Source organism: Hylaeus anthracinus, unplaced genomic scaffold (assembly GCF_026225885.1).
Source record: "Hylaeus anthracinus isolate JK02 unplaced genomic scaffold, UHH_iyHylAnth1.0_haploid 12001, whole genome shotgun sequence".
NCBI classification, from domain to species: Eukaryota; Metazoa; Arthropoda; class Insecta; order Hymenoptera; family Colletidae; genus Hylaeus; species Hylaeus anthracinus.
Window position 1 is genome coordinate 3,355,948 of NW_026534348.1, and position 13,062 is coordinate 3,369,009.

General features: G+C 39.7%; 2 protein-coding genes across 15 annotated transcripts in view; one reads left to right on the plus strand and one right to left on the minus strand.

Annotated features, from left to right (window-relative positions):
- LOC128890675 (F-BAR domain only protein 2) overlaps positions 1 to 6,435 on the minus strand; it is a 13,416-nt gene extending 6,981 nt beyond the window's left edge. For 3 of the 8 annotated variants that reach the window (XM_054149365.1, XM_054149364.1, XM_054149366.1), the window contains exons 1-5: positions 6,153 to 6,431; positions 4,528 to 4,839; positions 3,842 to 4,099; positions 3,566 to 3,761; positions 3,371 to 3,496 (exon numbers count right to left, since the gene is read on the minus strand). In XM_054149365.1, coding sequence (XP_054005340.1) covers positions 3,371 to 3,496; positions 3,566 to 3,761; positions 3,842 to 4,099; positions 4,528 to 4,839; positions 6,153 to 6,182 — 922 coding nt within the window. In that variant the 5' untranslated portion in view covers positions 6,183 to 6,431. Of the gene's footprint in view, positions 1 to 1,536; positions 1,588 to 2,250; positions 2,365 to 3,175; positions 3,497 to 3,565; positions 3,762 to 3,841; positions 4,100 to 4,527; positions 4,840 to 6,152 lie in introns of all 8 variants that reach the window. The other 5 variants (XR_008460653.1, XM_054149360.1, XM_054149361.1 and 2 more) reach the window with 4 other exon arrangements.
- Positions 6,436 to 7,697: 1,262 nt separating this feature from the next.
- LOC128890673 (cell surface glycoprotein 1) overlaps positions 7,698 to 13,062 on the plus strand; it is a 57,593-nt gene continuing 52,228 nt past the window's right edge. For 2 of the 7 annotated variants that reach the window (XM_054149350.1, XM_054149352.1), the window contains exon 1: positions 7,698 to 8,106. In XM_054149350.1, the coding sequence (XP_054005325.1) occupies positions 7,978 to 8,106 (129 nt within the window). In that variant the 5' untranslated portion in view covers positions 7,698 to 7,977. The remainder of the gene's footprint in view (positions 8,107 to 13,062) is intronic. The other 5 variants (XM_054149355.1, XM_054149356.1, XM_054149351.1 and 2 more) reach the window with 4 other exon arrangements.

The window sequence follows — 13,062 nt, forward strand, 5'->3', positions numbered from 1 at the left end:
TTCTTTTTTTTTTTTTTTTTTTTTTTTTTTTTTTTTTTTTTTTTTTTTTTTGAAAGATGCTATAAGGCTTTCACGCCCGCATTAAATCAGACAATAACATTAGATAAGGAGTACAAAAAGTAGCGTAGGTAGCACGTTACATTAGCATAGATTTAGGAAAACCCATAAACACCATCACCAAATCAAAATCCTATAGAGATCTGCAAAGGTTCCAGTCTCATCTTAAATTGTTTTTCTAACAATTACACGTTCTACGATAAACGTCAGATACGTTTCTCAAGACAACAGAACGGTACCAGATTGCGCAATCTCCACATATACATCTATTAAATCGTGGACCATACGATACCACATGTTCTGCAAGCAAGAACACTATCGACATGCAAGGAACAGTGTAAACGTGGGACGACGAAATTTTGTGATTCCATAATCTTTTGGATCTTAGAAAGATCTTAGAAAGATTATCGGATAGTCCCAAGTGCGGCATTACAAACATCCAAATATTGAAAAGAAAAAAGAAAAATGAAAACAAGTCGCGGTATAACGAGAACATATTTACTGTTGACTACCCTCGACGATAACACGACTAATAAATAAAAAGGGTTGCTTGCAGAATCACATTACGCTATTACGAAGGATATCTGCACTTGGAAAATAAATACAAGTACGAGTGAGCCATGCAGTAACAGTCTCTTAAAAATGGCTCACCTTCGGCCCCGTCAGTAGCAAACCCCTCATTTGTATCTCAACGTTATTCAAGTCCAACTCCCTTTATTCGATTAATTCTATACGAACACGTGTTTATTTTAAGAGAACGGTAGAAAGTTTCAAAAATTATATCACGACTGACATACCAAGGTAGGCTTCTTATGGATTGAACTTTAAATGTCGCTGGCATTCTTATGAAAACGAAGAAGATTAATCTACGAAGATATCCACAATAAACCACTGCGAACATTAACAATTTGAATTTCAGAAACTTTCCAATAGAACAGTTTTCTTAGGTCTAACATTGAATCGAATCGATGATGTACTTTCTATTGGTTGAACGCAACGTAAACAAATATACATGTAAAATTTTACAATGAGTTGTGTTGATAGAAGAACCCCTTGGTCTATGTTTACATAAAAGATTGTTAGAAAAACAATTTATAAGTAACAATTTATGAAGAGTGTTAAATCACCTGTTAGATTACCATGTAAACCTAAAGCTACACAGCCTATTATCTAAGCAAGCCTGTTTCAGTGTTAGTCCAATGCGAACGAGAAATATTTCTTCCCTCTAACGAAGGACGTTTCTCTAAATAAAAGTATGACAGCTAACGTACCTCCGTGTAATGCCTCAATGCAAGTTAACGTATTTTAAAGCGAAGAAATATTTTTAATGTGCTCCAAAAACTAAAAATATAAATCAATGTTACATAAACACCTCCTCTAACTGTGTGTGAATTAGCATCAAATCATTAATCACTTTACAGTGTGATTCTATGCATGTAACATTAATTTAATGTGCTTAAACAATGTTAGTATACGTACACTGCTGATCTAAAAGAGTGCAGAGTGGAGGAACCATAATACGCGTTACCACTGTAAGTCACCAGATATTTCATTTAACCACATATCCTGTACGGCCGTAAAAGATATTGTACAAAGAAAAAAAGAAATATATGATAATATAATTGTCACCAAATACTACAGATAGAGAACAACCGATAGAGCAAGACAAAGATAAAGGTGTATAGAAGGAGTACTGAATGAAAGGTGGTCATTTGAAACCATATGCAGATAGTTTCTCTATTAAAGATACTCGATTGAACGAATCTATCGTATCTATTGTTTTTTTCAAGATTTTCGTGATAGCTAATTACATTTCATTGCGCTAGTACGAAAGAATAAACTGTCATATAACACTTGATTAGATATTCGCGATATTCGTGACAAGACCACCATTTAGACACGTTTAAAAATGAATCTATTAATTTCAATAGACTTGAATATTAATTTTTTTGCAAATAGTTTGTACGAAGATTTGAAAAAAAAAAATAAATGTTACAGAAAGCTGTTGCAACGTACTAACGACATACCCTCACCTAGATCAATTTTAACTAGTTATAGAGAAAAGCAAAGTCTTTGAAGAACTTTTTATATGTATGTAAAATAGTACCATGTAAACGGTAATCTAAATAGTTAATCCAAAATGCGTGTATTGGATATGGTAAGGGTACAGGTAATCACAATGTAAGCAGTTACATTTAGATCCTCTGAGAGGGTTCCTGGAGATGCTGGGAGGTGGAACAGCAGGAGGCAGGTTGTTCCCCTGAGGAGTTGCAGGTGCCGAACCAGACCCTGCTTGCTTCTGTTTGTCTGAAACAACACTCATTGCTCATATCTTTGAATAATCTGTGCCTCCGAATGGCCCTTTTTTCTTCATCTTGCTGTTTACATATTACTTATATCTATTACGATTTTATTACAGTTTGCACTTTCAGTGGTGTAAATAGCACTCCAGAGGGGCGTTTACTTCATTCAAATGCTAATATATGTAGAATAGAAAGTAAATAGAATTTTAAGATTACTTTTCTCATAGTATAGTCTTTTATATATCTTCCTTTACTATGGAAATTCCTCTAGTTTTAATATTCATTGTTTGTACGAATATGAAAAAAAAAAAAAATGTGTACGTGGTAACCCCCTGGAATACACAATAATTTATAATGTCATCCTCCACCTATTGTTAGATTGTAACGCGCAAGCATTGTAACACAACCACATAAGCATAAAGTCAATAAAATTGTTTTGCATATGCCTAGATTGATAAATCTGTGAACGAGTGCTAAAAATAAATTGAACAAGTGTATACATGTGAACAGTAAAATGATACTGCTGTGGTAAATAAAAATTGCAAAATATATCTACCAAGACATAATGTAACCAACTTTCAAATTCATTCTTTAAATTCTCATTAACGATCAACGATTATTCGTAATTTAAAGTATCGCGGTATTTTAATGACTTTCTTTAATTACTTTCGTTTCTAAATTGCAGACCAATGAAAGAGAATTGTGTCGATACAGAGACACTAATTCGTATATTATGTTAAGGTAGATAGTAACTATTGCAATCAAAAGAGAATAAAATCTTGTAAATTCTGTTCAATTTTAAAAACAAAACCTACCCTGGGAGTTGGACATGAACAGGTTGAGTAGCGAGGTAGTACGGCGGGAAGCCTTGGTGGCTTGTGCATGTGACAGTTCTCTATCCCTTTCATTCAGTCTTTCGTTTTCTTTTTCTTGTACCCTCCCCTTTTCCTCATCCACCTGATTACCCTCCCCCTTTAATCCCTGATCTTTTTTTGAACTGTGAGTGTTACCAGCAACTCCTGTTTCTCCATTAGCTCCTTTTGATGTTTCCTTGGGTGTTTCAACCGTGCTATCCGATTGAGAATGACTGGTCAGGTCTGCCAAATTTGTCATGACTTCTTCATATTCGATCATACCTAATTCATAGAGATATTATACAGAGAATGTTTAGGCGGCTCCCATCCGTGCGTTACAAGACTGTTTACCTGGCTTCTCGAAACCTGTATACTTGCTTTGAACAAACTGTTCTAGTAACTTGTCCACAGTCATGTCCAGACATTGACGTTTAAAATCGATATGGACCTGACCAACTTGTTCATGATTTGTTTGCAAGACATCTGCGTAAATATTTAAAAACTCCTTCATATGTTTCAAGTGAGTCTCCTCTACATCTTGGAACCGCTTAGCAAATAAAAGAACAGATTCATTAGTATTGTTTTCTTCCCGAGAAATCTTGTAAAATAGATAATCTGAACAAATACCCTGCATGCTTGAGTCATTTTGGTTTGAAAATCGTTTCTTATGACCATGTATTTGTCTACCAAAGTTTTATAATCATCCTGTGCCTTTTTAAATTTTATTTCTGCTTTTTCTAATTCTTTCTGGCTGGCATTGTCTTTCCTCAACTTTTCCAATTCCAGACCCTTTTGCATACACATATCTTTCGCTTTGTGCAAAGTCACGGTAATGCTTTGTATACTTTGTACAACTTCCAAGGTGGATGACTCTTCTTCTTTTACCTAGATATCGTTCGTTTTATATTTATTACTACCGAGATATTATTCTTTTTCTTGTAGTGTAAATATAATTGAAAACACAATTACTCATAAAATGACATTAATTAATTAGACATTCTAGATAATTACATTGTTAAATTAATTTAATAAGCATTATGTATATATCTTTGCAAACACTACAGTCTGAGGGAACCTAGCGACCCGACTGTGGGCGGATACTGATAAGGTATGAAATATGTGAAGTGATTCATAATACGACACGATAAATAATTGTAACAAAAATACAAAAAAATTTTAATTGACTCCAAACAAATAAACGAATGTATTTTATTATACAAATTTTCTATGAATGCTAATGTAATCTCTATCATTTTATAAATTAAAATTGGTTTATTCCTAAATATAGAAATTACAAAAGCAGTATTACATACAGCCTTATGTTTTTTATGCAATTCATCTGCATATTTTGATACATCTTTGATTAGTTCGGCGACCCTTTGGGCCATCTGCAAGTGCAAACTTGCAAGTTTTTCTGCTGCACCTCTTAGAGCAGCCCAAACAGGTGCAAATGTTCCTTGGGTACCACTGCTATTACCAACTTGCTTAGCTACCTTGCTAAGAAGCTTGTAATTGTTTTCTTCTATGGCTGATCGTTCTTTCAAAAACTCAGCCAACTCCTTACTTGCGACTACACCATGCTTCATGTTATGATATAACACGTCAAATCCATTATTCTTTTCGCCCTTAAATCATAAAACATGTATTTTCAAAATAATGAAATTGTAATTTCTAATACCTGAGTTTTCATCTCTTAAATGCAAAGTTTGATAGCATACATTCTCTACAGTGTCATTAGTTACAATTGTGTATATTGGTATCAAATTTTAATATAACTTATTTACCTACCAGCAAATAACTGACAAGCATTTATGATTATTGAAACAATGATTTTTGTGTGGAAGAAAAAAAGATTCCATTCGCAATTACAATATCACAACAGAAGGAGATACACTAAAACTGTACTTAAGACCACTTAGCCACTTAACACTTGAACCCTGATCATGCTGTAAACTCATGTAACATAGGACTCTTGAATGACATCTGTACAATAAGCCGTCATTACATATTATTACTCTTGTCAACCCATTGTACATATTACTTGCTACACACAACTCACTGGACTGTACTAACGAAAAACAATAAGTAATTCAAAATAAAAGACTCATTTTTTAACTAAAGAAGTTAAATACTACAATACTTGTTTATTAGATGCAAGTTTCATCATTTCTTATTTAAAATATCAGCATTATTTTCTGTGCGTAATCTTTTATAACCAGAATTTTAGGAGAAGTGAAAGGAAGTAGTAGCTATCTTATCTATACCCTGTTTTTGTCAGGGAGAACAATGTCATGTCTTCCAGAAGATTAAACCATCATAATTATATAGTGATGAACATTTTTATACCATAAAAAGTAGATATGTTATAGTAGTAGGAATTAAACTTACTTAGTAAGGCCACCTATAGCTTTCATTTGCTTCAACGTAAACATACATACAATTAATAGAATCTTATTGGTGCAAGATTTGATCAAAATAACGTTTCCATGTTACTCTGTCAAAGCTAACAATCTTAGTTCTTTCTCGAGGTCCAAACGCATACAATAGAGTACGGCGTTCCTCGGCACTTTCATACGGTGAATCGCAGAGACGACACGAAGATGAGATGACAGGGAGAGGTGAATGCGTAACCTTGCATTCGCGAGAAGAGCGAAGAAGACGAGCGTGCCGCGTAACACGGAGAAAAAGAGACAAACGAGTACGACCATGATAAGGCGCAAGAAAGAGAGAGGAAAAAGCCTTTCATTGAGGGGAATGCGTCGACTTGTACGAGAAATAGTGTTACCGTTGTACGACGTGCAGGAACGGTTACGAGGAGTTTGTCGCGTTTATACGCTCGAGGACGAACGAAAAGGAAAGGACGAGGGGGGTTTGTTCCCGTACATAACCTAAATTCAACGGGATTGACATTCTAGGATAAAATCTGGAAGACACTCACCCAAAAGTAGTCGGCGAAATCCACAGTCATGTTGGAACCGCGATCAGACCATCATAATTTATCTTCTGATGTACCAGGCCACACTGTACCGTTAATAACGAACCATTGACACACACATATACACACACACACAGGGTACCATACACGACGAAACCGTTTGAGCCGTACGACGAGACGTAACTCAATTTACGACAAACCACCAACGTAACGTTTTCGTGCTCGGACGTTTCGAGCAGAACGAGCGCGCTCGACCGCGGAGACACGGGTCAACTTATTTCGTTTATCTCCGTCGTTCGCAGCTCTCTCTCTTCCTCGTAAATGCCGTGTGACGCCATCTTGCCAGCAACGGTCGAAGGCACGAACGGCCACGGTCGATAAAAAAGACGTTCTTTTTCACAACTTGACCAAACGATCCAGATTATGCGGGAATTTCATCTCTGTTCGTGTTTTGCTATTTTCTTTAATCCATATGTTGCGGTATGAGTTGCATCGATGACTTATGAATCCGATCGTGTTACTTCTTGGACTGCAATTTTATATTTGCATGGAAGGATCAGGGTCTAAATTGTTTACAAGCGTAAAGTTGAGATCGAAAGAAGTCGAAACTATTTACACTTCGGCGGAGATGGTCGAAATTTTATTTGAAAAACTAGGTGAATGTGCTCCCAATATTTAAACGGAATTTTTTTTATCGCGGATGTCTAAAGTCCCCGATGTAAGGCCCCGCCGCGCCATATGGTTGGACTGCCCCTCCTCTGAGAGGGCGTGATCACGATACATAATCTGCAGGATACAGGCACTGATAATTAACAATCTAACCTTTATATCTTTTGTTCTCGTTTTGGGAAGGTGGTTTTAGATAATGATAACTCTTGCGTTACCGAGGATGTTCTAAAATCATGACACAACTAAAATACGCGTTACTTGGGAATAGTATCGATCTATGCATGCATTGCAAACGTTTCTAAGGATACCACAGACTAAATTCACTAAAGAGGCGTTGACGATATGAATTTTTCGAGTAATCCTCTTACAAATTAGGAACCGATCGCTTACTTTCGGTAACGCGACCGGAACTTGGCCTACGTTTTCATCGCTGTAGATAACCCTTTCACTTCCCCTCAAAGCATGTTTACAGCGTAAGATATAGTTGAACGATTTACCACGGCGGCGCTACTGGATGCTCAGGGCCGAGCATTTTTTTGGTATCCTAAAAACAGCCCCCATTTTTCCTCGACTTTCTTTTTTGTCTTCAAAATCCGAGCCTTTCGTAATTCCCGTAAAAAGAAACGTACAAGAATTATTAATCAGAATGTAAGCTCGATGTCAGTCCTGAATACCCTCGTGATAACATTACTCTAAATATCATATCCGATGACGCAGATCGTACTATATTTCGCGGGTATTTTACTACCCTTCGAGCTTGCTTACTACCCTTGTTATTTCGTCCGAGGAGAGCGTATTTGAATCGATGACATAATCGATCGATAACGTTAAAAAAAAAAGGAAAGAGAATAGAGAGAACGGGTTAGATAGTAGTTAGTAAAATTCGAAAGGGGCGGCAGTTAGGTAGAGAAAGGTCGGAAGACGGGAGGCGTGGCCTCGTGTAATCAGCTCAGGGTAGTCCAGTGTCCTTGCGCATATCCAGTGGCTATACGCTATACGTTACACATGTACTGTAGCTCACGTGTGTATCCTATATACGGAGAAGAGAGAAGTTCCGAGCGTTATCAATCACTCTCGTCGCTGGACCGAAAGGTGTATTCGTCTCAGCGGCTGTCGACAGGTAGAACGACCCAGTTTCCGTGGATCGAGGATCACGACGATGCCCGCGAACAAGGGGAACCTGTCGACGCCTCATAAAGAAAAACCCGGGAACGGTTTAACCAACGCCGCCGCCAAGAAGAAGAAACGCTGCACCGTTAAGCATAAAAAACATTGCAAGCAATATCTGGTGAGTGAGCCGACACGAAACGTTAATTCCTTGCAAGCGAACGGCCATGTTGCGATCGAGTCGAGAGCGATGCGTGCGTCTCTCTTCTGTGCGAAATATTTCGTGGCTATCTAGATACGAACGCGAATAGATCATCGAGAAACGTTTCTCTAGAATAATTGACTGCGGCTTTTCCTTTTTATTTTCGTTTTTATTCCCTCGCGATAAAAACTAGTACTTCGTTCGTACGATCGTGCGTGAAATTTCGAGAGTCGCGTCATAGAACGGATTAGGTTATGTGGCGCAGACGTCTCGAGTCGAAACACAGTAGGGTTTGTTCACCTTTACCGATGCATGGTCCAAGTGTTACGAGTTGCAACGATCGATCCGGTGCAAGCATGCCTCGGTGCCGGTCACGATGCAATTTTCATTTCAGGTTCCTCCTATGATTTAACGTGCCGCGTCGAAACGACCGAGTAATTTCCATATTTCTCTGGCGTTCGAACATGTATGCGGTGCTCCGATTTTTCCCATTCAACGTGATAAATTATTCATTCGGCGGGAACGATTGGCAAATTCTTATCTCGTAACGATTTGTTTCTCGCCAGTTTCGCGGGGCCGATAGCCTTTCGATCTCGCATTGTATCTTTAATTCGTTCATAGGATTCCACCTCTGTATATATACCTCGTATTTTCTTTCAAGTTTCGACCACCCCACACGCTTTACATTGTCTCGAAATTTTCAATTAATATCCGCAAAGGGCAAATTGATACGAGATAAAGTTCCCTGAATCGGAAACGTCTTGCCACGATGTATTGGGCTGTCTGGAAAGTCCATGCCGATTTTTGGTAGGCGGTACAGGTCTGAATATGTCGGAATGACTGAAAATAAATAACACGTATACATTCCTTGAAAGGTGGAAAAGTTGCGGAACAAAATGGTACATATATAATTCAATAAATATACATGAAAATTCAAATACGCCTTTGAATTTTTCTTAAAAATAGACACGAATTTTCCGGACAACCCAATCTCTGAACCTGAACTCTGAACCTCCGAAGTCCAACTGTATAATGTGACAATATATAAACAACGTTTCTTAAATACATCATTTGAATGTTTTATTTTTTAGGGCCCTTGTTTGACCTAACCCAGACCCGCATTCGAATAACCCCATTCCTTGCAACAATTTAGAGAGTATGTACCAGTCTAGCACCTGTACGAATTCCCATACACGTTACTTGATCAAGCACGTTCGATGTTGCGGATCTTCATTGCTAATTAGAAGAGACACGATACGCACCTACGATATGCACCTACGTTATCAGCGGAAATGGGCAAACCTCTTGTTTAAATAAAAATAACAGTTCGTCGAACGAGCGATCAAACGCAATACGTTTTATTCGTCACTCGTTATCCGAACAAAATTTTGCCCATTTTACGTTGTAACGCGACGGCGAAACAGACGCGAGAAGAATCGACGCGTGTAATCGCGTTTACATCAAAGTCGTGCGTTTTCACGAGCTGTGGAACACGCGATAGACAGGCCTAGCCGTGTATTAGCAACTTAGGAAGCACGTATTGATTTCTAAGAACGCCAAGAAAAAGAGGTTGGTGCTGATTCGGCGAGAACAAAAGACGACACCAATTCCACTTCTGCAGTCCACTTGAACCACTTGGTATTATGTCTCGTAGGCGCAGAAGTTGGCAAAGCCGGTATTGGCTTACCTATCGTGAAAGAAACCGGGGACACCTTCCCTTATTTTTTCTAATTCTATAGAACCGTGTAAATTGCAATCGTAATGGCTCGGTATTCAAAGGGTAATTACGACCGTTCGAAGAATTCTACTCTGAAACTGCTGATGGCTTGATGCGTCGATTGCGATCGACGATTGAAAGTAAAAAGAGACGACGATGCGAGAGGGAACAAAAACAACGGAGAATCGTTAAAAAATATCGAATATAAATGATAAATAAATAAATAAAATACGATGAACATTTTTGGTGCGATCGACACCGACGTGCACCGAGTAACAACGTAATTCATGCAATTCGAGCAGGTGCCGTTCGCGCGAGCAAACGCGACGGCTGCAGCGAACGGAAGCGGAAGTCGAGCGTAACTTATCAACGGTATGTGTGTGCGGTGTACATACGTGCGTGCGGCCGCGTTTAACGCCGCACTTTATTGAACTTTGCGCGCCGTCGTATCATTTCTTCCATTCTCGAATTGGCCCGCCTATTAGCGACGTAATTAAACGCGTTAAACTCGTTACGCGCGACGTTTGATCGATTCTAATTTACCGGTTTTCCAACGGCCGAGGGCGAGTCTGGGGGAAAATTATTTCAAATAATAACGCCGACGTAAACGCTGCGGACGACCGTTACGTAATTGAACGTACACGCAATGACCTAAGCGTTGCCATACTGTACAGGCTGTTTAACAAGCGGCGGGTAGTTTCAGAGAGGAATTCTATCGGAACGAAGTTACGCGACAATTAAAAGTTACGTAACTACGATCGAGATTTCTTTTCACTTTTCAATCTATACGGAAGGTGTGATTAGAGAGAAACAAAAGTTTTAGAGGACTCGTATTATAGAAAACTACGTTTGGAGAATCCTGATCGTGTTTTCGTAGGAGTTTCGTTGTTCCTATTGTTCTTTTGAAAGCGCCGTTGCTCGTCGGGCGAGATAAGTCCCCAGGAAACTTCGGAAACAGCCATTGTCCGTTCGATTACAGTAATTTCTGACGATCGGCGATAAATCCGTGGAAAAAAAAAAATCGGGATAGACGGCGAGACGCTCGACTAAAGATTTTAATTAACCCACTTGCGCCTGCATAGACGTCGGCCCCGGGGCTTGGTTCGTTTTTAACGAGGCGTGGGTGAGATTCCCGCGGAAAGGGAATTAAATCGAGCCGTCGACGTCTCTGCCCTTTGTTAGGTATCATAATGTCCTATAATTTCATTAATTTCCCTCGTCGTCGCTCACTCCCGGTTACCCGCGAAAATTTGCTATCGTCGCGAAACGCTCTTTCGATTAACCGCGGAAATTGGGCCAGTTACCCGTTGCGTAACGTGTAAACAATAATTCGAGCGCTCACCACCGATGAGCAATTTATTCTACGGAGTAATTCTCTTCCCCTTTTCATCGTTAGCCGTACACGTCGCGAGAGGAACGCAAAAAACCGCTCTTATACTTTGCCCGCGGCGATAGCGATAGGCGCATTATTCGTGCAAACTGGTTTTCAACGATCTATAAATTACCAGACGTAATAGGACGACTCTTCGCGCGAAGATCGAACGGATACGTACGGTTACAATTATTTTCATCCGCTGTCGAAGAAGAAAATTATACGTTGGAAACGATAGCTGTGCGCCAGCGCGAGACTTGGCTTCGCAATTCGTTGCATCGAGTTATTTCGAGGAAACAACTTTAAATAAAAATGTACCACTGAAACTGTTCGGTTTCATCTCGTCTTGTTCAATTTGTTTTTTGAATTTCGCGATAATGCCTCGAGTGAAAAAAATTCAATAAAGCCAAACTCTCTTCTGGCCGATGTAAAAAATCACGTGAAAATACTTCTCCTTTTTTCCAAAACACTTTTTTCTCTCATTTCTAACTATCGATGAAATTGTAAAATTAACATCGAAAGATCCGGGAAAGGTGAAATTTTAATAAAAAAAAAAATGTACAGCGCTTTCCTTGAGGACGTCCCGAGCCTGAAATTTTCATAGCAACATTCGTATCTTCGTTTCGTTGGCGAACTACTCTACACGGTCTTGTTAGAAGCATGTCGAGATCCCAGAAACTCGTGCCTGCATACGATAGAACGTCCTCCTATTCTAGCCGCGAATAGTTCGTCGACGGTATATAAAATTCAACGCTTTACCCATTAGCTTGCACGCCACGTCCACGCGGGGTCATGAATATTTATACCAGTAAGGTAAGTATTAATTTCGCATGTCGGCCACACGTTTGTGTTTCTTTGCCGTGGATTCGCCACGCGATGACGTTCCCCGCTATTCCTCGATAATTGCTTATTATAACGCCGTGTTCTCGCACGTACACTCGTGGATTCCGAATCGTAAGGGGCGCCGATCGGAATACGAATCAGAGGCCTTCGTTGCTCGATTGTGTATATCGGGCTGTACTGCAATTATTCGGTCTTTTCAATTACGCGCGTAACAAGTTTATTAACAAAAACAATTCGCGGAATGGAATGTTCACCGTCGTTTAATTCGACCGATCACCGCCTTTTTCACGCGCAGCAAATTGAATTTTCAATGGGAATGTTCGCGTATCGATCAATACCAGTACCGATACTTCGATATCGGACCTTCCGAAACGAAAAGGAGACACTTTATATATTTCCTGTATTTTCCTCGCGTCTTCCTCGGGATTCCATGGTGTCCCCTGCTTGGGTAAACACTGCACGGAAACGTTTCTTTCGAAGCCGATCCATCGAGAACTAATTCGATAATGTATCGCGCATTTCCATAAAATCGATCCATCAGCCAGGATTGGCGCCGATCGCGTGGACTTTCCAGGCACGTTGGAGACGCTTCTCCGTTTCGAGTGCCGCGTATAAATTCGTCGATACGTAAGAGAGAAACGGCGGTTTTTCAGTCCGGAGTGTGGCGGTCGCAGATTTATTGCGCTCTCGTCTTCTCGAAGTATGCGACAGGAAATCGCACGAAAGCCCGTACGCGATGAACAGAAGACAGAGAATTCGGGATTATTTGGGTCACGGTTATGTTATTTAACGCACGCGGTGGAACATCTACGTGCCTACGGCGAACATCGCTGGAAAAGTGGACTTCGGGTCGATGGAAGCTTGCCGGTTCGAATATATGGTTGGCAGGCGTGTCCTTCCAGCCAACGAAAATAAGTGTTTCAGGGATAAGTAGGATATACAACGCGGCGTTACGTAACGCCCCGCGATCGCCCCCTAAAAATAACTCGGACCGCACACCATG